The sequence below is a fragment of the Meles meles genome, chromosome 8, assembly GCF_922984935.1.
Source record: "Meles meles chromosome 8, mMelMel3.1 paternal haplotype, whole genome shotgun sequence".
Lineage (NCBI taxonomy): Eukaryota > Metazoa > Chordata > Mammalia > Carnivora > Mustelidae > Meles > Meles meles.
In genome coordinates this window covers 15,467,339-15,494,892 of record NC_060073.1, presented here as the reverse complement: position 1 = coordinate 15,494,892, position 27,554 = coordinate 15,467,339, and the positions used below count along the sequence as shown (strand labels likewise).

General features: G+C 37.8%; 1 protein-coding gene across 1 annotated transcript; it reads right to left on the bottom strand.

Moving 5' to 3' along the window:
- Positions 1 to 15,506: 15,506 nt before the first annotated feature.
- LOC123949340 (olfactory receptor 4C46-like) lies at positions 15,507 to 16,436 on the bottom strand. The gene has a single exon (XM_046016750.1). It carries the CDS (start codon positions 16,434 to 16,436, stop codon positions 15,507 to 15,509), a length of 930 nt encoding a protein of 309 aa, XP_045872706.1.
- Between the last annotated feature and the right edge of the window lie 11,118 nt (positions 16,437 to 27,554).

Genomic DNA, 27,554 nt, shown 5'->3' with positions numbered 1-27,554 from the left:
CTAGAGGCAGAGAGGTTTCCCCCCAGATTTTAGATTCTCGAAAGTCCTCGTGACACCTTATACTTAAAATGAGGAATTATGATTCAAGAAAGACCCTCTTAAAAGCAGCTAGGACAAAGAAGCTCCTTCCATAGAGAGGAAAGCCCATTATAATAACATCAGACCTGTCCACAGAGACCAGGCCAGCCAGGTAGGGCTGCCAAAATATATTGAGTACTAAATGAGAAGAATATGCAACCAAGAATACTCTATCCAGCAAGACTGACATTCAAAATGGATGGAGAGATAAAGAGTTTCCAAGACCCGCAATGCTTAAAAGACTATGCAACCACCAAGCCAACACTGCAGGAAATATTAAGGGGGGTCCTATAAAAGAGAAAAAATCCTAAGAATATCATTGAACAGAAATATAGAAACAATCTACAGACCGAAAGACTTCAAAGGTAACACGATGCCAATCAAAACGTATCTATCAATAATCACTCTCAATGTGAATGGCCTAAATGCGCCCATAAAACGACACAGGGATGCAGATTGGATAAAACAACAGGACCCATCAATATGTTATCTACAAGAACCTATTTTGAACCTAAGGATTCATGTAGACTGAAAGTGATGGGATGGAGAAGCATCTTTCATGCCAATGTGCCACAAAAGAAGGCCGGGGTAGTGATTCTCATATCAGATATATTAGATTTTAAACTAAAGACTATAGTCAGAGAAACAGAAGGACACTACATATTCTTAAAGGGAGTATCCACCAAGATGATCTAACAATTGTAAATATCTATTCCCCCAATATGGGAGCAGTCAATTACATAAGAAAACTATTAATCAAGATAAAGAGTCATATTGATATGAATATATTAATATTAGGAGATCTTAATACACCTCTCTCAGTAATAGATCATCAAAGCAGAAAATTAATAAAGAAATAAGAGCATTGAAGGAAACATTGGACCAGACGGACCTCATAGACATATACAGAACATTCCACCCTAAAACAACAGAATACTCATTCATCTCAAGTGCACATGGAACCTTCTCCAGAATAGACCACATACTGGGTCACAAAGCAGGACTCAACCAATACCAAAAGACTGACATTATTCCCTGCATATTCTCAGATCACAATGCTTTGAAACTGGAACTCAATCACAAGGAAAAGTTCAGAAGGAACTCAAACACCTGGAAGCTAAAGGCCACCTTGCTTAAGAATGCTTAAGATCAACCAGGATCCACCAGGAGATGAAAGATGAACTTAAACAATTCATGGAAACCAATGAGAATGAAGACACATCAGTCCAAAACCTATGGGATACAGCAAATGCGGTTCTAAGGGGGAAATACATAGCCATCCAAGCCTCCCTCAAAAAATTGAAAAATCCAGAATACACCAGCTGTCTCTACACCTTAAAAAAATGGAGAATCAATAACAAGTCAAACCAACTTCACATGCAAGAATAGAAATAAACAAAATTAGAGCAGAGATCAATGAGGTAGAAATCAGAGATACAGTAGAATGTATCAATGAAACTAAAAGCTGGTTTTTTGAAAGAATCAATGAGATCGATAAACCATTGGCCACACTAATCCAAAGAAAAGAGAAAAAGCCCAAATTAATAAAATTATGAATGAAAAGGGAGAGATCACAACTAACACCAAGGAAATAGAAACAATCATCAGAAATTATTACCAACAGTTATATGTCAATAAGCTAAGCAACCTAGATGAAATGGATGCATTCATGGAAAACGATAAACTCCCAAAATTGAACCAGGAAGAAATTGACAACCTGAATAGACCAATATCTAGTAATGAGATTGAAGCAGTGATCAAAAACCTCCCAAAAAACAAGAGCCAAGGACCTGACAGATTCCCTGGGGAATTCTACCAAACTTTCAAAGAAGAAATAACACCAATTCTCCTGAAGCTGTTCCAAAAAATTGAAGCAGAAGGAAAACTTCCAGACTCTTTTTATGAAACCAGCATTACCCTGATCCCCATACCAGGCAAAGACCTACCAAAAAGGAGAACTTCAGACCAATATCACTGATGAATATGGATGCTAAGATTCTCAACAAGATCCTAGCAAACAGGATCCAGCAGCACATTAAAAAGATTATCCACCATGACCAGGTGGGATTCATCCCTGGGTTGCAAGGTTTTTTCAACATTTGCAAATCAATCGATGTGATAGAACAAATCAATAAGGGAAGAGAGAAGAACCACATGGTCCTCTCAATTGATTCAGAAAAAGCATTTGACAAAATCCAGCATCTGTTCCTGATTAAAATGCTTCAAAGTATAGGGATAGAGGGAATATTCCTGAACTTCATAAAATCTATCTATGAAAGACCCACAGCAAATATCATCCTCAATGGGAAAAAAGCAGACAGCCTTCCCATTGAGATCAGCAGCATGACAAGGATGCCCAGTCTCACCACTCTTGTTCAACATAGTATTAGAAGTCCTAGCAATGACAATCAGACAACAAAGAGAAATAAAAAGTATAGAAATTGGCAATGAAGAAGTCAAACTATCTCTCTTCGCAGATGACATGGTTCTTTATATGGAAAACCCCAAAGACTCCACCCCCAAACTACTAGAACTCATACAGGAATTCAGTAACGTGGCAGGATACAAAGTCAATGTACAGAAATCAGTGGCTTTCTTATACACTAAGAATGAAAATACAGAAAGGGAACTTAGAGAATCAATTCCATTTACTATAGCACTAAGAACCATAAGATACCTGGGAATAAACCTAACCAAAGAGGTATCTGTACTCAAGGAACTACAGAACACTCATGAAAGAAATTGAAGAAGACACAAAAAGATGGTAGAACATTCCATGCTCTTGGATTGGAAGAATAAACATTGTTAAAATGTCTACACTCCTAGAGCAATCTATACTTTTAATGCCATTCCAATCAAAATTCTACCGATATTTTTCAAAGATCTGGAGCAAATAGCAAATAATCCTAAATAATCCTAATAATCCTAATAATTTAGCAAATAATCCTAAAATTTGTATGGAATCAGAAGAGACCCCGAATTGTTAAGGAAATGTTGAAAAAGAAAATCAAAACTGGTCACATCATGTTACCCGATTTCAAGCTTTACTACAAAGCTGTGATAACCAAGACAGCATGGTACTGGCATAAAAACAGACACATAGATCAGTGGAACAGAGTAGAGAGTCCAAATATGGACTCTCAACTCTATGGTCAAATAATCTTCGACAAAACAGGAAAAAATATACAGTGGAAAAAAGACAGTATCTTCAATAAATGGTGCTGGGAAAACTAGACAGCTATATGTAGAAGAATGAAACTCGACCATTCTCTTACACCGTACACAGAGATAAACTCAAAATGGATAAAAGACATCAATATGAGACTGGAATCCATCAGAATCCTAGAGGAGAACATAGGCAGTAACTTCTCCAATATCAGCCACAGCAACTTCTTCCAAGATATGTCTCCAAAGGCAAAGGAAACAAAAGTGAAAATAAACTTTTGGGACTTCATCAAGATCAGAAGCTTCTGCACAGCAAAGGAAACAGTCAACAAAACAAAGAGGCAACCCACAGAATGGGAGAAGATATTTGCAAATGCCAGTACAGACAAAAGGTTGATATCCAGGATATATAAGGAACTCCTCAAACTCAACACACACAAAACAGATAATCATATCAAAAAATGGGCAGAAGATATGAACAGACACTTCTCCAATGAAGACATACAAATGGCTATCATACACATGAAAAAATGTTCATCATCACTAGTCATAAGGAAGATTCAAATCAAAACCACATTGAGATACCACTTTACACAAGTTAGAATGACCTAAATTAGCAAGACAGGAAACAACGTGTGTTGCAGAGGCTGTGGAGAAAGGGGAACCCTCTTACACTATTGGTGGGAATGCAAGTTGGTGCAGCCACTTTGGAGAACAGTGTGGAGATTCCTCAAGAAATTAAAAATAGACCTTACCTATGACCCTGCATTTGTACTGCTGGTATTTACCCCAAAGATACAGATATAGTGAAAAGAAGAGCCATCTGTATGCCAATGTTTATTGAAGAAATGGCCACAGTCGCCAAACTGTGGAAAGAACCAAGATGCCCTTCAACAGGCAAATGGATAAGGAAGATGTGGTCCATATACACAATGGAGTATTATGCCTCCATCAGAAAGGATGAATACCCAACTTTTGTAGCAACATGGACGGGACTGGAAGGGATTATGCTGAGCAAATAATTCAAGCAGAGAGAGTCAAGTATCATATGGTCTCACTTGTTTGTGGAGAATAACAAAGAACATGGAGGACATGGGGAGATGGAGAGGAGAAGGGAGTTGATGAAAACTGGAAGGGGAGATGAACCATGAGAGACTATGGACTCTGAAAAACAACCTGAGGGTTTTGAAGGGGCGGGGGTGGGAGGTTGAGGAACCAGGTGGTGGGTAATAGGGAGGTCACGTATTGCATGGAGCACTAGGACTGGTACAAAAACAATGAATACTATTACACAGAAATAAAAAAAAAGACTAATGGCAATCATCCTCTTCTACTTTGTACTAGTATTTTGAAATTTCATTCATAAATCATTACTAAATGAACTCATTATCTTTGGAGAACCACATATGTGAATTAAAATCCCATCACTCCATTTTGCTACATTAAAAAAAATCACAAATCACTGATTTCATTTATCTATCTGCCCTGCACACCTAAGATCTCGATAATTTCCAAAAAAAGGACTGAAACTTGTCATCTTTGTCTCCTTGTCCTGCTTCATCTCAGCTTTTCCTGCACTAACCTGATGCTATTACAGGCTACAGTTTCCCTCCTATTCTTAAGAAAGCTGGAGCACAGGACAGTCACATTCTATAGCCTTTTGAGGCCTTCAGGGAAAAGGGGCCAATTTTTTTTTTTTAAGACCCCATTTATTTATTTGACAGAGAAAGATCACAAGCAGGCAGAGAGGCAGGCAGAGAGAGAGTAGGAAGCAGGCTCCCTGCCGAGCAGAGAGCCCGATGCGGGACTCGATCCCAGGACCCTGAGATCATGACCCGAGCTGAAGGCAGCGGCTTAACCCACTGAGCCACCCAGGCGCCCAAGGGGCCAATTTTTTCCCATGGAGGCAACTGCAGAAATTTTATACCCTAGAGCACCAAGCACATTAATGTGACAATGTCTTTGCAACTCTTGGGCCAAGATCTGTCTAGAAATGTCTTTGGGATTATAATTACATAAATATTTCAAAGACCTATAAATTTTCACATTGTCATTTAAGTTTTTATTGTGTTCCTCTGAACCGAATTGTCTTCAGGAATAGGCATAAAATAAAGGGACGATTCCTAGGACGTATATACTCATATTAGCTTTTGCAATAATATAAAAACCCATGTTGCTTATTTTCCTTCTGAGCTATCATTAAGGAGCTATATCTGCTTTCAAAATTCTCAGTCTGCTTCCTGAGGACGAAGATCCACTTCTTGCACCACTGAGTCTTGTTGAATACTGGAAGGCACGTACCTTATAAATTGTAGAAAGATTAAGACATTTGAAAATATTTCCAGAGAATTCTGAATTTATTTGAATTCTAGGTTAGTAACTCTCTGCGTTTGACTTCAGGTTTTGGTACTAGAGACAAACTGGCAGAGTGAGTATCTGAGAATGAAATGCTTCCTGATGCAGTCCCAAATCTAACCAAACAGCCACTCGGATCTTATGGTCAGTGAATTACCCTTGTCACCTTGTTTTGGGAAGGGTCCCACCACACATGTGTTGGGCTAATTATGTGGGTTTTTTAAATATTTATTTCCTGTAATTTCACTCTAAAGCATATAACTTCTCTTGCAGCATATGAGAATGTGATTACTCCAAAGAAGATTTAGCATGCCTTAGTTTCAATGGCACATTTGCTACAAGCAAAATCCTGTCTTTTGTGGAGCAAAACAGTAGAGTTAGATAAACAATCTTCAAGTAGGCAGTGAATTTCATTGTTTCCCCAACTCTTCAATATAAGCAGTCCTGTAAATTCCTATTTAAAAAAAAAAAAACAGTTTGGGTGCCTGTGTGGCTCACTTGGTTAAGTGTCTGGCTTAGGCTCAGGTCATGGTTCCAGGGTCCTAGGATCGAGTCCCATATGGGCTCCCTGCTCTGCTGAGAGGCTGCTTCTCCCTCTCCCTCTTCTGCTTCTCTCCTTGTTCTCCCTCTCTCTCATTCCCTTTTCTCTGTGTGTCAAATAAATAAATAAAATGTTTTTGTAAAAGACCAGAAAATGCTTTAATATGTACAATAAAAAAATTCTAATATTTCAAATAATCTGTATTCCTAAAACAGAGAATTTCTTCTGAGTCAAACATGATAAGTTTGTAGCACTCTACATTCTGTTATAATAAAGGAAAACTTGAATATGTGGGAGAAACCTTGTTTAAATATGACAGGTTCTTTTCCTTCATAAATAATATAATCCAAAATGTACACATAATGCAGGAATCCTAAATATATGTTTCAGAATGAAAGAAGCCAATGTGAAGGTGCCCCCTTTTGTATGATTTCAACTAGATTTCTTCCTCCACTTACAAGGGAGTTATGTCCCAGTAAACCCAATATAAACAGAAAATATCATTATTAAGGCTCTTATTTTTTATTCTTATAGATTTTATTATTTATTTGAAAGTGAGTGAGAGAATATGTGTGTGTGTGAGAGAGAGAGAGAGAGAGGGAGAGACATCACAAGCAGGGTGGAGAGCAGAGGGAGAGGGAGAAGCAGACTTCCCGCTGAGTGGGGAACCAGATGTGGAACTTGATCCCAGGACCCTGGGATCATGACCTGAGCCGAAAGCAGCTGCTTAACTGACTGAGCCACCCTCGCTCAAGTTAAAAATGCATGAAATCTTCCCGACCTACCAAAACTCATAGCTTAGCCTAGCCTACCATAAGTGTGCTCAGAACACTTACATTTTTCGCCTCAGTTGGACAATGTCATCGATTATGAGGCCTATTTTGTATGAAAGCATTATCTCTAGTAATTTATTAAATAGTCTAGGTCACATGGTAATCAGAATGGCTACATGGGTACACATGTTTGTAAGTGTATTGATTGTTGACCCTCGTGATTGCTTGGCTGACTGGGAGTTGGGCCTCGCTGCCCCTGCCCAGCATCACAAGAGAGGATTGTACTGCCTATCACTAACATGGGGGAAGACCCGAATTCAAAATTGAAAGTACAGTTTCTATGGCATGTGTATCACTTTTACACCACCATATTGTCAGAAAAGTACAAGTTAAAGGATTTTGAGTGCGGGGCCATCTGTACATGACATTCTGGAAAAGACACAACTATGGAAACAGCAAAAAGATCAGTCCCTGGATGGCAAGGATTAGGGAGGATGAATAGGTCCGGCACAGAGGATTTTTAGGGTAGGGAAATTCTTCTCCACGTCCCTGAATTTTGGAGAGTGAAGTCATACATATCAAAATCCTCAGAATGTACAACACTAAGGATGAATCCTGATGTAAACTGAATTTGGGGTGATCATGGTGTTTTGCTGCGGCTTCCTTTGATTGTAACACATGTAGCACTCTGGAGAGAGAGGTTGTCCCAGTGAAGGGAGACAGGGTGTATGGGATCTCTGTAGTTTCCGCTCTATTGTGTATGAAATGAAACTGTTTTAGAAAATAAAGTTTATTAATCACAAAAAGCCACTGTAGCACAATACCTAAAGGAAGTCATCTTGTAAGAAAATGAAGTGTCTTCTGAAAAAGTTTGTCTAGTGAAAACAGATGTTTTAAAACCTTGCAACTTTAGTGTAAGACCTTTTGCTCATGTTTTATAGCATGTAAAATAAGATCATTTAAGAACTTAGCAATCGTGACAGAGAGGGGACTGGATAGTGGAATTTTATGAGAAGGAAGATAGTTACAATGATGAGTTTTATTTATTTATTTAAGATTTTATTTATTTGAGAGTGCACACTGGAGAGTGGGGGAGGAGCAGAGAGAGAGGGAGAGTAGCCAACTCCCTTTTGATCAGGGAGTGGGACCCTGGGCTTGATCCCAAGTCCCAGAGATCATGACCTGAGCTGAAGGCAGAGGCTTAACTGACTGAACCACTCACGTGTCCATGAAATTGTTTTGGGTTATACACATGCAATGGAGGAACTAGAGGCATTCTGGAGACACTGTGCAAGGAAGCACGAATAGCAGGAAAAAGTAATGTGGGTGAAAAATTAAACAGTGTTTTTTATTTCTTTTTTTTTTATGTTTACAGATTAAATTTTATTCCTTCTAAGCATCATAACAGAACATATAGGTTTATATACTTAAGAGATAATCATATATAAACTTTTTTTTTATATTTTCAGTGTTCCAAGAGTCGTTTATGCACCACACCCAGTGCTCCAGCAATATGTACCCTCCTTCAGACCCACCACCAGACTAACCCATCCCCCACCCTCCCTTCCAAAACCCTCAGTTTGTTTCTCAGAGTCCACAGTCTCTCAAGATTCATTTCCCCCTCCGATTAACCCCAATTTACTTTTCCTTTTCTTCTCCTAATGTTCTCCATGTTATTCCTTATGCTCCTTAAGTAAGCGAAACCATAAGATAATTAAATTCTCTGCTTGACTTCTTTTACTCAGCATAATCTCCTCCAGTCTGTTGATACAAAAGTTGGGTATCCATCATTTAAGATGGGGGCATAGTATTCCATTGTATATATGGCCATATCTTCTTTATCCATTTATCTGTTGAAGGCCATCTTGGTTCTTTCCACAGTATGGTGATTGTAGCCATTGCTGCTAGGAACATTGGGATACAGTGTTTTTATAACAAAGAAAAATTGGACAAACTGCCTTCTCAGCAGCTACTAATAAGGAAGTGAATCTTTTTTTTTTCTTAAGATTCTATTTTTATTTATTTGACAGAGAAACAGAGAGGGAACAGGAGCAGGATGAGTGGAAGAGGGAGAGGCAGGCTTCCCGCTGAGTAGGTAGGCTGATGTCGGACTCAATCCCAGAACCCTGGGATCATGACATGATCTGAAGGCAGACACTTAATGACTGAGCCACCCAGGCACCCCATAATAGAGAAGCAGATCTATTGCAAGATTTATGTTTTGAAAATACATTGTGAGACATTTGTCAGTTTAAAGTTTGAAAGGGCACGTGCTTAAAATGACCAACTTTGTTACAAGAATAAAGATCATCTTCATGTGTAGAATGGGTAGATCAATAAATGGGTAGAACAATATCATGGAAGCAGCAATCAGATTAAAAGTCACAAATGGCAGGGTGTTGGGTGGCTCAGTGTGTTAAAGCCTCTGCCTTTGGCTCAGGTCATAATCCCAGAGTCCCAGCCCTGCATCAGGTTCTCTGCTTAGCAGGGAGCCTGCTTCCTTTCATCTCTCTGCCTGCCTCTCTGCCTACTTGTGATCTCTGTCTGCCAAATAAATAAATAAAATCTTAAAGAAAAAAAAAAAAAGAGTCACAAATGCCCAGTACACCTGATGGCCTCCTCATACTTCTTTAAAATGACCAGCTTTGGAAAGTAATCACTATCTTTATCTATAAAACGGATGAAATTTACCTAGTCCTTGAATTTGTAGAAAATCAGTAATGCAGATTTTACTCTTCAGTGTCTGTTTTTCTCAGTGTGTTCATGAGACTCATTCTTTATGATTTATCTATTTCCTGATTATTTTCATTGATCTGGAGTATCTCACTGCCTTTATATGTGACAACTGACCATTCCTTCATTGCTAGACATTCAGGCATTTCGTTTGCAAGAATACTGAGTACAGGGGCGCCTGGGTGGCTCAGTGGATTAAGCCGCTGCCTTCGGCTCAGGTCATGATCTCGGGGTCCTGGGATCGAGCCCCGCGTCGGGCTCTCTGCTCCACGGGGAGCCTGCTTCCTCCTCTCTCTCTGCCTGCCTCTCTGCCTACTTGTGGTCTCTCTCTCTGTCAAATAAATTAAAAAAAAAAAAAAGAAGAATACTGAGTACAGTTGCTTTGAATACTTTAAAACATGTCTTTTGTTGACTGTACATCATCTATTGATACATACTTTATACAAAACATACAGGTAACTCTTAGGGCATGAAAAAATTGTAACTGAAAGCATGAAAAAGATAGAATAGTCAAAATGCAGTTGTCTTTGTTTTTTATTTTATTCTTATTTTTTAAAGATTTATTTTATTTATTTATTTGAAGGAGAGAGGGAGAGTCTACAAGAAGGGAAGTGGCAGGTTGAGGAAAAGGCAGAAGCAGGATTCCCGCAGAGCAGGGAGACCTATGGCAGGCTGGATCCCAGGACCCTAGGAACATGACCTGAGCTGAAGGCAGACACTTAACCAACTGAGCCATCCAGGCACCCAAAATGCAGTAGTGTTGGAAGCGGCCAGATACATACAAAAAAAACAAAAAACAAAAAAACAAAAAAACAGTACACTCATCAGCTATTGAGTATGAGTAATTTAAAATAATTCATCCTATTTTATGTCATATATATTCTCAACAAGTGTCAAAATATCTGAGTCATTCAGAGTAATGTATCTAACGACAATGCAGATAAGGTATGAAACAATAATAAAAGGGTAACTTTCAATTGGAAATATATGCTGATTTAGAAATATTTTTTTTCCCATTTTATTTATTTTTTCAGCGTAACAGTATTCATTCTTTTTGCACAACACCCAGTGCTCCATGCAAAACGTGCCCTCCCCATTACCCACCACCTGTTCCCCCAACCTCCCACCCCTGACCCTTCAAAACCCTCAGGTTGCCCCATGATTTAGAAATATTTTTAATAAAAAGTGAAAGAAAATCGGAATAGAAATTAGAGAATCATTAAAAATAAAGTTAATGCAAACACTATTTATCAAAAAAATATGCCAATACTTACAGGTAAATCCTTAGCTTGTGTTCAAACACAAAATACATTATTACATCAATAGAACATTTGTTACCACCTAATTATTACTACACTTGAGATTAGCCAGAGCAGGAGGTGTTGAATAGCAGTGTTGTATCATAAAATTCTACAACTGAAACTAATATTACACTCTATGTTAACTAACTGGATTTTAAATAAAAACTTTAAAAAAAACCATAAATGACTCTTAATCTCACAAAACAAACTGGGGGTTGCTGGGGGGAGGTGGGATTGGGAGAGGGGGAGCGGGCTATGGACATTGGGGAGGGGAGGCGAACCATAAGAGACTATGGACTCTGAAAAACAACCTGAGGGTTTTGAAGGGTCAGGGGTGGGAGGTTGGGGCAACCTGAGGGTTTTGAAGGGTCAGGGGTGGGAGGTTGGGGGAACAGGTGGTGGGTAATGGGGAGGGCACGTTTTGCATGGAGCACTGGGTGTTGTGCAAAAAGAATGAATACTGTTACACTGAAAAAATAAATAAAATGAAAAAAAAATCAAAAAAAAAAAAACCTTAATTGTAACAATGCTGGAAATATTTCCTATAAATAAATAAATAAATAAATTTTTATTAAATGAATCGTCAGGTGTTGTTGAGGTTGTGGAGAAATGGGATCATACATTATTAATGGAAATATAACATAGCACTACCATTTTTGAAAACCCTTTGTCAGGTTTTTAAGATGCTAGTATATACTTATAACATAGCAATTCCACTCAGGTATCAACCCAAGAGAAATGATCATTTATGTCCACCCTAAGTCTTCTACATGAGTGTTCACAGAGCATAATTCACTATGGTCCTTATGTGGACACAATTCAAATGTCCATTTGTGAATAAGTATTGAAAATGTGGTAGACCCATAAAGTGGGATACTATTCTTTCTAAAGAGGAACAAACTGCTAATAATACAATGTGTTAAACCTCTAAAACAGTACGGTAAAGGAAGAAGATACTATCATCTTTTAAAAGTGTTGCTTTTAAAAAGTCTATTTCTCTCCTGGTTGTGTTATGTGGTATCATAAATGGATCAAGGGAAAAATTGAGGTGTCCTTGAGATTCCCAAGATCTCTGCCCAAAGCTCTGCAGATTCATTATGTCCCAACAGTAGCTGTCAATGTGCATAAAACTTGGATCCTTGGCTCCGTTCTGTACCCAGAAATGAAAATTCTCATGGTAAATGTATTGGTCTCTGCTCACCTCAGCTGTTTATCTTCCCTTTTTATTTTATTTACGTTTTTAAAGATTTTATGTATTTATTTGTCAGAGAGAGAGAAAGCAAGAGAGAGAACACAAGCAGGGGAAGCGGGAGTGGAAGAAGCAGGCTTTCCTCCAAGAACGGAGCCCAATGCAGGGCTTGATCCCAGGACCCTGGGATCATGACTTGAGCCAAAGGCAAACCCTTAATGACTGAGTCACCCAGGTCCCCTTACCCAACATTTTTAATCTCATCCCCTCTACTCCTTCTTCCCTTAGTAGCTGTCCAGTCTCTTCAGAGATGATTCTCTTTTTCCCATCTTTGCTACCTTATCATATGGAAACAGGTGTCTGTTATGTCACTCCTTCCCACCCAGAAAACTGGCATTCACATTTTTCTCTGAATGGTAACAGGTTTACTTGTGAAATGTGCGTCCTTAGACTTCAAGAACAAAGGAAACAGTATTCTAACAGACAATTCTGATTCCATTGTTCACACCCCAGTAACTTTGGGTAATGACCCAGTCCTTGGAATTATCTTACTTTATGTAAGAATTCGTTGTATGTAGAATTCATCATAATTTGACCAGAGCACACTCTTTTGAACTTAGAATTCACAGTGATAGATAGGGCTCCATATCTTTATGTCAGGTCAAACATGCATGCCATCGATTCTGAACCTCTCATATTTTAATTGTGAGGTTTATACCAATTGGCTTCAAGTCCATGGGCCTTCTTGAATTACTTAATCTGCATATTTTGGATAAGCCAATGACTCAAAGGAGGTTTTTTAGAAATGCTTCCATTAGGATGGCCAAAATATGGGACATCATCTCCAACAGATGCTGGTGACAATGCAGAACAAGAACTCTCATTTATTGTTGATGGGAAAGCAAAATGATGCCACCACTTGGGAAGACACTTTGTCAGTTTTTTACCGAACTTAAATATTTAGCAGTCCCACTCCCTGGCCTTTATTCAAAGGAATTAAAAACTTATGTCTACAAAACCCCTGCGCACTCATGTTTAAGAGCATCTTTACTCACAATTGTCCATACAACTGGAAGCAGCCAAGACGTCCTTCAGTAGGTGAGGATAGACAAACTGCACATCAGACAGTGGAGTATTATTCATTGCCAAGAGAAATGAGCTCCAGATCATGAAAATTTATGAAGACCCTTGCAATTTGTTCCCCATGGTACTTGGCATTCAGCTCTATCCCAGTTATGAGACTCTTCTTTATCTTCTCTGTCACTAACTTTCTAGCTTCATGTCTTACTAACTAGACTTTTAGGAGTTCAGTGCCCAGCTTATAAACCGACACATAGAAGAAGCGCAATAATTAATAATTGAATGAATAGATGAGCCAATATCTACAGCATATTGAAATGATTGTGTTTTCTGCATACTCTTTTTCACCCTTGGTCTTTGTTATGCAACAAAGGTAATATTCTTTTTTTTTTTTAAGATTTTATTTATTTATTTGACAGAGAGAGAGATCACAAGTAGGCAGAGAGGCAGGCAGAGAGAGAGGAGGAAGCAGGCTCCCCGCGGAGTAGAGAGCCCGATGGGGGGCTCAATCCCAGGACCCTGAGATCATGACCTGAGCCGAAGGCAGCGGCTTAATCCACTGAGCCACCCAGGCGCCCCCCAAAGGTAATATTCTCACTCTAACACATGCCTATTCACTCTCATGATTCCCATTCCTCCTTTGTGCTCATTTTTGATGTTTTCATCTAAGAAATCTTCCTGTCCCCCTGGTCTTTGTTGTGTGTCCCTCAAACATGCTTTCATTTCCCCTCTGTGCTGCCACTACCTTCCCATTTATGACATGGTCTTATATTCTGCTCCCCTCTGGGTGTTTCTCAGTGGATCTGAAGCTTTTTGATGGCAAGAACTTTTTTGCTCTATTCACCACTGATGGCCCAGCAACCATCAATGTGTCTGTATATTTTTTGTCTAGAAATATCTATTGGTTAACAAATGAGGAATACTATACACAAACACAGAGATATATAAATGGAATATATTTATCCTAAAGTTTTTTTGTGTATAGATAGAACCACTTTTTTAAAAAACTTTTCATAATGAAATGTTACCTAGAAATAATCTAATTAATAGAGAAAAATTGCATGGTCAGCTCACATTCATATGATGATGAAATCTTGCTGAAAGCAGGGAAAATATCAATATAAGATATTTGCTCCTTCATGGAAAATCTCAGTTTCAATATTTCTAAATACATAGTTTAATCAGGAGTTCAAAAATATTGTGGTTTCTCAGAGAGATCTCACTAGGAATCTCGGTCTGAATCAGATAAAGGTAGGGAAAAGTCCCTTGTCTCCACTATTATTTCATTGGCCTAAGTTTTCTTGATGTTATTCAACCCCCTTCATGCCATTATTCATCATTCAATATTTATTGTGCCCAAGACATTGTGCTGACTTGCAGAAAATATTTTCACATATAGTTAAGTGCTCTATGGAGTGTGACTTTATTTAATAGAAGTCCCTCTCATATAATAGATGTTCATTAATTTGTGTCATGATTCTTTATAATGGGTTCGCAGCCTATGAAGAGTAACATGAACAATATTATATGACTCTGAAGTCTACAAGGGAATTTGGAAAGTTGGGGTAATCTTAGTTATCCCTCAGAGGTTAAAAGGCTCTTCACTTTTACAATGCTATAGTCATTGTGTACTCTAATTTTATAGCAAGCATGTTATCATTAATACTGATATATAGGGCACCTGGGTGGCTCAGTGGGTTAGGCCGCTGCCTTCGGTTCAGGTCATGATCTCAGGGTCCTGGGATCGAGTCCCGCGTCGGGCTCTCTGCTCAGCGGGGGGCCTGCTTCCCTCTCTCTCTCTCTCTCTGCCTGCCTGTGATCTCTCTCTCTCGCTATCAAATAAATAAATAAATAAAATCTTAAAAAAAAAATACTGATATATAAAAATGAGCAGAATTCTTAATAAAATACATTAGATTTTATGGACAGTGAATACATAGATACTGAATATTCATAGTGAATATGAATATATATATGCTTATACTACATGCTGTACATATGCATGTATATATATGTACAAATATGTATATATGTGTGTATATATGTATATATATTTAAATGTGTATATATATGTATATATGTGTGTATATATATGTATACATATGTATATATGTAAAAAGCTATGGTTAGTTTTTTTCTTTCTTGCACACATTTCTGTTACACTCAGTTCAGAAGTTAGCATTCATACTAGTTTATTTTCTCTTTATTTGGTAGGTATTCCTTTCTGAGAACTTCCAAAATGTCCTTTTGACCCTTGTTTTCATTGATTCAGTGCTGAGCTCCAGGCATATTTATTTCTCACTTGAAATAACTCTTCTACTACACAATTTCCTAATGGCATCTTTCATCTGATCATTTCTTAAGGTATAGATTAAGGGGTTTAACATTGGTGTTATCATAGTATAGAACACTGAAACTGTTTTATCAATAGATAAAGTAATCACTGGTCTCATGTACACAAAAATGCAAGGCACAAAGAATAGGATAACTACGGTGATGTGGGAAACACAGGTGGAGAGGGCTTTGCGCTTTGCCTCCAAGCTGTGGTTCCTTAGGGAGTACAGAATGACCACATAGGAGATGATCAAGAGGAGGAAGAGGAAGACACACATGAAACCACTGTTGGCAGCAACGAAGAGGCCTAGAGTGTGTGTATCAGTGCAGGCAAGATTGAGCATAGGATTCAGATCACACATAAAGTGATCTATGACATTAGGGCCACAGAAGGGTAAAGAGATGATAAAGAGGGTCTGTATGGCTGCATGAAGAAAACCTCCCACCCACACCACTCCCATTAACAGGCCACACACCCGCCGATTCATGATGGTCGTGTAGTGCAATGGCTTGCAGATGGCCACATAGCGGTCATAGGCCATCACAGTAAGTAGGATGATATCAGCACCTGCAATGAAATGTTCTCCAAAGATTTGGATTATACATGCATTGAATGTGGTGGTCTTCTTTTCACGGAGTGAATCTATGATCAGTTTAGGTGTATTAACACAAGAATAGCAGGCATCAATGAAAGAGAGATAGGCCAAGAAATAGTACATGGGACAATCCAATAATGGGCTGGTAGTGATAGTGACCACAGTGAGTATATTTCCTACCTCAGAGATGATGTAAATCACCAAAAAGACGACAAATATTATTTTCTGCATCTTCGGATTCTCTGTGAGCCCCAGTAGAACAAACTCTGTCACGTTGTTTCTATTCTCCATTATTTCATATTATAAATAATTGCATTACCTGAAAAAAATTCCCTTGGATTAATGTAACCTTGAGTGTATTAAGCTTTTTCATCAAGTAAGCAATACATACCTAGATTCTATTGAATTGTGGATTCTCATGTGGTTTTCCGATATAGAAAATAAATTATGAGTTCTTTAAGATTACATAAATCATTTTCTAGTTGAAGTTTCTGTTGAGTATACCCGTGGAGAACTTTGTAAACACACAGGCATGAGATCATTTGTGCACACTTTGTCATCTGATGTGATTAGCCATGTAACTGGAATTAGTCAATTGAATACACACTGGCAGCTAAGTAAGAAAAGGGAGTGGTTTATGATATAAAAACTGTGAAAGCAAGATTAGGAATTTTCCATTTATCCTTAGAAAATGGGAAACCATGAGAAGACAGTGAGAGAGTACATGGAATAGTGAAGAGGAATTTTAGGAAGAGATAATAAGGGAAAAAATTTTAATAAAGATCTTCATGTGTGTTGGATGAAGTGGGGTGAGGTTCAGTAAGAGGTTGGAAGCCAGAGACAGAAACCTCAGTTAGGAGATTATTTAATATAGTTGACATAGGATTAACAGGGTGTTAGTTGTGGGTATGTAAAGTATACAAAAGCTATTATAAAAATAATTAATAATGTTTATTTTTTATATACAATAGTATTATTTTTGCTAATTATATATATATATATAGAGAGAGAGAGTTTAATAATTAATTAATATGTTCATGGTATAATAGCAAGTGTTGTGTAGATAGAATCTCATTAAATACTGATAACATCCCATTTGTTTGGTTTATTCCATCCATTTTGAGATGAGGAATCAGTGTCAGAGAATTAGTTTGATGGTAATAATAACAATAACAATACTTGCTAAATTTGAGTATTTAGTGGCCTTCAGATTTTTTGCAGACTTTTGCTGATTTAATCCCCACCACAAGCCTGTAAAATAATTCCAGCTCTTGTTTTGACAATTATTTTATATGTTAAGTAATAGAAACATAGAAGAGGTAAAGATCCTGCCAAGATCAAGATGCTAATAAAGATCAAGAAGTAAGATTAGTTCAGATTATACTTCTTCATGGTTTTCCTTCAAATTATTACCCATGTGCTATATTGTTATAATTAACAACATTGAACTAGTAATCTATTGATGTGATCACAATAATTATAATTGCTTTATTACTACTTTGAAGGCACGTGTCTATAGCACAAGTTCATTAGGACACACACACACACACATACACACAGAAATGCTTAAACTCCCAATTATCAAGTAAAAAGAAATCAAAAATTGAAAAATCAAATAAAAATAAAAATGTGGGGCACCTGGGTGGCTCAGTGGGTTGGGCCGCTGCCTTCGGCTCGGGTCATGATCTCAAGGTCCTGGGATCGAGTCCCACATCGGGCTCTCTGCTCAGCGGCGAGCCTGCTTCCCTCTCTCTCTCTCTCTGCCTGCCTCTCTGTCTACTTGTGATCTCTCTCTGTCAAATAAATAAATAAAATCTTAAAAAAAAAAATGTGGTACTGTGTTCATTGAAAGCTCTATTTTATCTTGACTTCTCCTTCAGATTTAATTCTCCCTACTATAATCCATCTCCAAAGCAAACCATCTGTTTTTGTTTTGTTTTATTTTGTTTTGTGTTGTTTTGGGGTTTTTGTTTTGTTTTGGTTTTGGTTTTCAGTTTTTGCTTGTTTTTTTTTTTTTTTTGGTTTGTTTTGTTTTTTGGTTTGTTTTGTTTGTTTGTTTGTTTTTGGGTTCTTTTTTATTTTTAGTTTACAATCAAGCTTTCAAACCATCTGTTCAATGTTGAAAAGGATTTCCATTGTGGTTAAGTGCTTTGGTTTGAAAATCAAAAAGACAAGGTTAGAATTTCAATTTTTCCACTTACCTCTTCTTTTATCTGGAGTACCTTTGTAGCGCATTACATCCTTGTTTCCTCATCTATAAAGCAAGATTAATCATATCAAAATGAGAGATTTTCATGAGAATTGTTTAAGGAAACCTACTTGAACATATCACCACCATGTTATATGCACGAAGGACTTTCATCTATTTTGTAACTGTGTAATTAACTAGCATTTAGGAATTATTGACGTTTAGAGTGATAATTATCTAATCATTTAGCTGTGCAAGAAGTTCAGGAAGAACAGTCTCCAATTTTACTTTTTTTTTTTAATTATTTATTTATTTATTTATTTATTTATTTATTTTAAATATATATTTTTTTAAGTTGACAGACAGAGATCACAAATAGGCAGAGAGGCAGGCAGAGAAGGAAAGAGAAGGAGAAACAGGCTCCCCACTGAACAGAGAGACCAATGTGGGGCTGGATCCCAGGACCCTGTGATCATATCCTGAGCCAAAGGTAAAGGCTTTAACCTACTTAGCCACCCAGGTGCCCCTCTAATTTTATTTTTAAAGAAGGCACACAGACTCAATTATCCGTAGCCTTTTTTCCAGAAAGAATTTTCCATTCATGCTTGGATAACACAACTGATGCTATGTGTCATGTATTATTCATACTTATGTGAGAAGTGTTTTTTATTGTGTTTTCACTCTCATGATTAGTCTAGATTATCAAACTAAATGTCTTATTGCAAAAGCATGCTGTTTGGTGACAAAGAGCAGGGTCCTACAATTGGCTTAAATTCCTTGAGTTTTAATTTTTTTCTGTCAGCTTAGGTGAATGATATTTACCAACTATCTTTTCAAGAAATGGGGCGAGGATCGAATACTTGAATACTATATTTGAAGGGACTGAAACAATGATTAATATATATGGGAGGCAACAATATTTAAGATGCATCATCAATTTTGAAGACTTACCTTACAGACTTAGAAGACCTTAATGATGTTTGGAGGTGTTCAGAAATAACTCCATCTTCAAACTGACCTCCTCTCAGATAAGTGACTTTCAATATGAAAGATAAGACACACCCAGTAAGAGACTGCTCAAATAATTTGGTACCAAATCAAGTTTTTAAGGAAGTGTTTTTAATCAATCAAAAGCTTCCCTTCTAGCTTAAAGCCTCAAAAAGTTTTACAGAATACTTACAATTTGAATTTAGAATGGATTATTTTGGAAAAAATATGGAGATGTCATCTATAGATGGCCCTGGTCCCAAAGGCAAGAAACAAGATATATGGGGTAAACACATTCAAATGGCTCATTCTAAGCATATGAATCTTGCTCTGCAAATGGAATCAACAAAAATCATATTCATTTTACACTGCATGCATATTTAAAGAGTTTTCCGTAGGTTCAAAGACCTTGTCATGGTGTTGTTACTTTTTCTCCCAGGAATTAATTATCTCCTCTCATAGAAAGGATTCGTCTTAGAACCATGCTGAAGAGACATGTTTGACAAACATCCAGTTGTGAATAGGGAATTGCATGTCCCGTATTTGGAATCCAAACACATAGGAATACCCTTTCCCTAAATGAACCTGAGCTTCTAAGAAAGCAGCAAGTTAGGCAAGTAGAAAAGTGGCATAATTCCAGTGTGGTGACCTGTGATTTAGGTACCTATTGATTCATGTCACAGAGAGAACTTCTGCCTAATAATACAACTTCTCTGGAACCTGCTACAGATTGCTTGAGAGCTAGAGCAGTGAGGGCATGGAATCAATGGATGGCATTTTAAGGCTCTTGACTCCAAAAGCTGTTTTTGTTTGTTTGTTTTCACAATCACTAGGAGACAGGGAGTAAAAACAAATTCTAAGAAGCTCCCAACTGGTTATCTTTGGGATTCATAGTTTGTTCAGCATAGAATACTAGGCACCATTAAAATTGTGGAGGCAGATCAAAACACAAGAAGAGTCCCAGTCGTTCTACAACTATGTCATTTAGTACTGTTGTTTCCTTTGAGTAACTCTAGGAGACCTGTGGTGATGTATTGTTGTGGTTTTAATGTGTTTTCTCTGATGACTAATAATGTTGAGGGTTTTTTTTTTCATCTTATTATTAGCCATTTGTATACCTTCTTTTATACATTTTGTTCAAGTAGTTTGCATAATATTTAAACTAAGGGGTTCTGGTTTCCTTATTACTAAGTTTTAAATGTTCTTTACATATAATACAGGTATTTGTCATATGTGTGTTATGTATATCTGCAAATTTTTCACCTATTCCATGGATTGCCTCGTCATTTTTTTTTCCATTTTATTTATTTTTTCAGCATAACAGTATTCATTCTTTTTGCACAACACCCAGTGCTCCATGCAAAACGTGCCCTCCCCATTACCCACCACCTGTTCCCCCAACCTCCCACCCCTGACCCTTCAAAACCCTCAGGTTGTTTTTCAGAGTCCATAGTCTCTTATGGTTCGCCTCCCCTCCCCAATGTCCATAGCCCGCTCCCCCTCTCCCAATCCCACCTCCCTCCAGCAACCCCCAGTGTGTTTTGTGAGATTAAGAGTCATTTATGGTTTGTCTCCCTCCCAATCCCATCTTGTTTCATTTATTCTTCTCCTATCCCCCTACCCCCCCATGTTGCTTCTCCATGTCCTCATATCAGGGAGATCATATGATAGTTGTCTTTCTCCGATTGACTTATTTCACTAAGCATGATACGCTCTAGTTCCATCCACGTCGTCGCAAATGGCAAGATTTCATTTCTTTTGATGGCTGCATAGTATTCCATTGTGTATATATACCACTCCTTCTTTATCCATTCATCTGTTGATGGACATCTAGGTTCTTTCCATAGTCTGGCTATTGTAGACATTGCTGCTATAAACATTCGGGTACACGTGCCCCTTCGGATCACTATGTTTGTATCTTTAGGGTAAATACCCAGTAGTGCAATTGCTGGGTCATAGGGTAGTTCTATTTTCAACATTTTGAGGAACCTCCATGCTGTTTTCCAGAGCGGTTGCACCAGCTTGCATTCCCACCAACAGTGGAGGAGGGTTCCCTTTTATCCACATCCTCGCCAGCATCTGTCATTTCCTGACTTGTTAATTTTAGCCATTCTGACTGGTGTGAGGTGATATCTCATTGTGGTTTTGATTTGTATTTCCCTGATGCCGAGTGACGTGGAGCACTTTTTCATGTGTCTGTTGGCCATCTGGATGTCTTCTTTGCAGAAATGTCTGTTCATGTCCTCTGCCCATTTCTTGATTGGATTGTTTGTTCTTTGGGTGTTGAGTTTGCTAAGTTCCTTATAGATTTGGGATACTAGCCCTTTATCTGATATGTCGTTTGCAAATATCTTCTCCCATTCTGTCAGTTGTCTTTTGGTTTTGTTAACTGTTTCCTTTGCTGTGCAAAAGCTTTTGATCTTGATGAAATCCCAATAGTTCATTTTTGCCCTTGCTTCCCTTGCCTTTGCCGTTGTTCCTAGGAAGATGTTGCTACGGCTGAGGTCGAAGAGGTTGCTGCCTGCATTCTCCTCAAGGATTTTGATGGATTCCTTTCTCACATTGAGGTCCTTCATCCAAATTGGTAAAGAAGAAGTCAAACTATCACTCTTCGCAGATGATATGATACTATATGTGGAAAACCCAAAAGACTCCACTCCAAAACTGCTAGAACTTGTACAGGAATTCAGTATAGTGTCAGGATATAAAATCAATGCACAGAAATCAGTTGCATTTCTGTACACCAACAACAAGACTGAAGAAAGAGAAATTAAGGAGTCAATCCCATTTACAATTGTACCCAAAACTATAAGATACCTAGGAATAAACCTAACCAAAGAGACTAAGAATCTATACACAGAAAATTATAAAGTACTCATGAAAGAAATTGAGGAAGACACAAAAAAATGGAAAAATGTTCCATGCTCCTGGATTGGAAGAATAAATATTGTGAAAATGTCTATGCTACCTAAAGCAATCTACACATTTAATGCAATCCCTATCAAAATACCATCCATTTTTTTCAAAGAAATGGAACAAATAATCCTCAAATTTATATGGAACCAGAAAAGACCTCGAATAGCCAAAGGAATATTGAAGAACAAAGCCAAAGTTGGTGGCATCACAATTCCGGACTTCAAGCTCTATTACAAAGCTGTCATCATCAAGACAGCATGGTACTGGCACAAAAACAGACACATAGATCAGTGGAACAGAATAGAGAGCCCAGAAATCGACCCTCAACTCTATGGTCAACTAATCTTCGACAAAGCAGGAAAGAATGTCCAATGGAAAAAAGACAGCCTCTTCAATAAATGGTGCTGGGAAAATTGGACAGCCACCTGCAGAAAAATGAAATTGGACCACTTCCTTACACCACACACGAAAATAGACTCCAAATGCCTCGTCATTTTTTAAAAGTGGTGTTACCTGATATGCATGGTGTTTTAAAACTTTGACAAATTCCAATTTTAAAAAATATATATATTTATTTTTTTATTTTCTTCTCTGTGTTCCAGCGTTGTTTATGCACCACACTCAGTGCTCAATACAATACGTGCCCTCCATAATATCCACCACAGGCTCACCCAACCTTCCACCCCTTGCCCATTCAAAACCCTCAGACTGTTTTTCAGAGTCCACAGTCTCTCATAGTCCATCTCCCCCTAAAATATGCCCAACTCCTTTCTCTCCATCTCCCATCTTCCATGTTATGTCTTATGCTCCACAAATAAGCAAAACCATATGATAAGTGGCTCTCTGCTTGATTTATTTCACTCAGCATCATCTCTTCCAATCCTGTCTATGTTCATACAAAAGTTGGGTATTCATCCTTTCTGATGGAGGCATAATACTCAATAGTATATATGGACCACATCTTCCTTACCCATTCGTCTGTTGAAAGGCTTCTTGGTTCTTTCCACAGTTTGGCAACTGTGGCCATTGGTGCTGTGAACATTGGGGTACAGGTGGCCCTTCTTTTCACTACATCTGTATCTTTGGTGTAAATAACCAGTAGTGCAATTGCAGGGTCATACGGAAACTCTATTTTTATTTCTTAAGGAATCTCCACACTGTTTCTGAAAGTTGTTGTACCAACTTGCATTCCTAACAATGTAAGAGTGTTCCCCTTTCTCCATATCCTCTCCAATGCACATTGTTTATTGACTTGTTAATTTTGGCCATTCTTTTTTTTTTTTTTTTTTTTTTTTTTGATTTTTTAAAAAAGATTTTTTTTTCCATTTTATTTATTTTTTCAGCGTAACAGTATTCATTCTTTTTTTTTCTCATTTTATTTATTTTTTCAGCGTAACAGTATTCATTCTTTTTGCACAACACCCAGTGCTCCATGCAAAACGTGCCCTCTCCATTACCCACCACCTGTTCCCCCAACCTCCCACCCCTGACCCTTCAAAACCCTCAGGGACTGTCTTTTATCCACTCGATATTTTTCCTGCTTTGTTGAAGATTTTTACCATAGAGCTGAGGGTCCATATCTGGGCTCTTCACTCTGTTCCACTGGTCTACATGTCTGTTTTTATGCCAGTACCATGCTGTCTTGGTGATCACAGCTTTGCAGTCAGGCTTGGAATCAGGCAATGTGATTACCCCGGTTTTGTTTTTCTTTTTCAACATTACCTCAGCAATTCGGGATCGCTTCTGATTCCATACAAATTTTAGGATTGTTTGCTCCACGTCTTTGAAAAATGCTGGTGGGATTTTGATCAGAATGGCATTGAAAGTATAGATTGGTCACAGCAGTATAGACATTTTAACGATGTTTATTTTTCCGATCCATGAGCATGGAATGGTCTTCCATCTTTTTCTGTCTTCTTCAATTTCTTTCATGGGTTTTCTGTAGTTTCTTGAGTACAGATCGTTTACCTCTTTGGTTAGGTTTATTCCCAGTTATCTTATGGTTCTTGGTGCTATAGTCAATGGAATCGATTCCCTAATTTCCCTTTCTGTATTTTCATTTTTAGTGTATAAGAAAGCAACTGATTTCTCTATATGATTTGTATTCTGCCTCAATACTGAATAGAAGAATGAGTTCTAGTAGGTTAGGGGTGGAGTCTTTTTTGCGTTTTCCATATAAAGGATCATGTCATCTGCGAAGAGAGAGAATTTGACTTCTTCATTGCCAATTTGTATACCTTTTATTTCTCTTTGTTGTCTGATTGCTGTGGGACTTCTATTACGATGTTGAAGAAGAGTGGTGAGAGTGGGCATCCTTGTCATGTTCCTATCTGAAATGGAAGGCTGTCAGCTTTTTCACATTGATGATTATATTCACTGTGGGTTTGTCATAGATAGATTTCATAAGGTTGAGGAATACTCCCTCTATCCCTATACTTTGAAGCATTAAAATCAGGAACGGATGCTGGATTTTGTTAAATGCTTTTTATGAATCAGTTGAGAGGATAATCTTTTTAATGTACTGTTCAAGCCTATTAGCTAGGATCTGGTTGAGAATCTTAGCATCCATATTCATCAGGGATATTGGTCTGAAATTCTCATTTTTCATGGGGTCTTTGCCTGGTTTGGGGATCACGGTAATGTGTGCTTCATAAATAGAGTCTAGAAGTTTTCCTTCTGCTTCAATTTTTTGAAACAGCTTCAGGAGAATAGGTGTTATTTCTTCTTTGAAAGTTTGGTAGAATTCCCCCAGGGAATCCGTTAAGTCCTGGGCTCTTGTGTTTTTTTGGGGGGGGCAGTTTTTGATCACTGCTTCAATCTCGTTACTAGATATCAGTTTATTCAGGTTGTCAATTTCTTCATGGTTCAGTTTTTGAAGTTTATACTTTTCCAGGAATTCATCCATTCACCTAGGTTGCTTAGCTTATTGGCATATAACTGTTGATAATAATTTCTGATCATTATTTCTATTTCCTTGGTGTTAGTTGTGATCTCTCCCTTTTCATTCATAATTTTATTAATTTGGGCCTTCTCACTTTTCATTTGGATTAGTTTGGCCAATGCTTTATTGATCTTATTGATTCTTTCAAAAACCAGCTTCTAGTTTCACTGATGCATTCTACTGTATCTCTTGTTTCTATCTCATTTATCTCTGCTCTAATCTTGATTATTTTCCTTCTTATGTGGGGAATTGTCTTAATTTGTCATTGATTCTCCAGTTCTTTAATGTATAAAGACAGCTGGTGTATTCTGGGTTTTTCTTTTCTTTTCTTTTCTTTCTTTTTTTTTTTTTTTTTAAGGGAGGCTTAGATGGCTATGTATTTCTCCCTAGGACCACCTTTGCTGTATTCCATAGGTTTTGGACCAAGGTGTCTCATTCTCATTGGTTTCCATGAATTGTTTTAGTTCTTCTTTGATTTCCTGGTGGATCCAAGCATTCTTAAGCAAGATGGCCTTTAGCTTCTAGGTGTTTAAATTCCTTCCAAACTTTTCCTTGTGTTTGAGCCCTAGTTTCAAAGCATAGCTCTCCATGCATTTTGAATGTCTGTCTTGTTGGAAAAGTATTCTTGGCTTCAAGTTCTTCTCATTTATTGTCCTGAATACTTCTTGCCAACCCTTTCTGGATGCCATATTTCTGTGGACATGTCTGATGTTATTCTGATGGGCTTTCCTCTCTATGTAAGGAATCTCCTCCTTCTAGCTGCTTTCAAGAGCTCCTGTCTAAAATTATGATTCATCATTTTCACAATCAGGTGTCTCAAGGTCTTTCTAGATTCTATGATCTTGGGGGTAATCTTTCTACCTCTAGGACATGAACATTGGTTCCATTTGCCAGATTGGAAAGATTTTAGTGGAGAATTTGTTCAACAATATCCTCTAGTCTTCTTTCTTTCTCCTCCCCGTCAGGGATCCCAATAATTCTGACATTAGAACATTTCATGGTGTCACTTATTTCCTTAATTCTGTTTTCAAGGCTTCTGAGTTGTTTGTTCCAGGCTTCCTCCTGATACTTCTTCTCTATCAGTTTGTTCTCTAGATTACTAATTCCATCATCTGCCTCAGTTATCCTAGTTGTTAGAACATTTAGATGAGCTTGAAACTCATTGAGAGCATTGTAACATCATCCCTGGTGGCTTTTACTTCTTCCCTAATCAATTCCATTTTGTCATTAAAGGCTTTCTCCAACCTAGCCATTGCCTGGATTATTGTCAGTCTGAATTCCCCTTCCAACATACTGTTTATGTCCGTATATAATAGCTCTGGTGGAGAGGGCACCGTCTCTTTATTTTTCCTCTTTTGGGCATTACTCCTCCTAATTATTTTTGTGAGAGATGGCTGACAGTATGTGTAGTTGAGTGTATCAACCGTGGTGCAGGCAAAGTTCACTCAGGAGCACTTTTGTCCACTGGCAACTTCTGGCCCTGTAGAGATCCAGAAGTCTATAATTCTAATCTCAGGCTGATTTTATGGGTGATCCGAGTTCTTTAGGGGACTGGTCACTTTAGGGGACTGGTCAAAACAGTGCCTCCTACTTCTCCTCCATCTTGTCACCTCTCCTCACATGGCCCTCAGACAGTCACAGGTAAATGAAGAGAAGACCCTAAGAGCAGCAATCAAGTTGTGCAAATGTCTTTTTGTACTAGCCCCAAATGTCTGCATGCCAGTGTATACAAATGAATTTTTAAAATCCAATTTCTGTTTGTTATTAGCGAGTACTAACTATGAAATTAAACTATGCATCTATTGACCTTATATCTTGAAATTATGCTAAACTCACATTATAAATAGGAGAACTAAAATCGTCTGTACTCACATTCAAATGATGTCTGTGTGTGTGAGAGAGTGTGTGTGTGTGTGTGTGTGTGGTGTGTCTGTGTGCATGTCTGCTGATGTAATAGTGTTATATACACTTGCCTCCAAGGTAGTATGAAAGCACTTAACAATTATTGTGGTTATATTAAAAAGAGATTAGTACTTCCAGGTTGTTAAGTATAGCAATAAGGGCATGGATGAAAATCTAGAGGGAAGGCATTAGCTATTATAATCTGAAATAATCTTGGTTCTGCTGTTAATTAGCATCTTGATCTTGGAAAGAACCTTAACTTCTCTATGTTTCTATTACATTATGTATAAGCTAGGTATAAAATCAATAGCAGGAATTATCTTACAGGTTTGTGATGGGGGTTAAATCAGCAAATGTCTGCAAAAACACTCAGAGCCATTAAATATTCAGTTTAGTAAACATAATTATTGTTATTATTACCATAAACCTAAGTCTTTGACAATGTCTCCTCATCATAAAATGGATGGAATAATAC

What these genes read in the sequence shown, in the direction of transcription:
- LOC123949340 (XM_046016750.1), bottom strand. Translation starts at nt 16,436, where the DNA reads ATGGAGAATAGAAACAACGTGACAGAGTTTGTTCTACTGGGGCTCACA.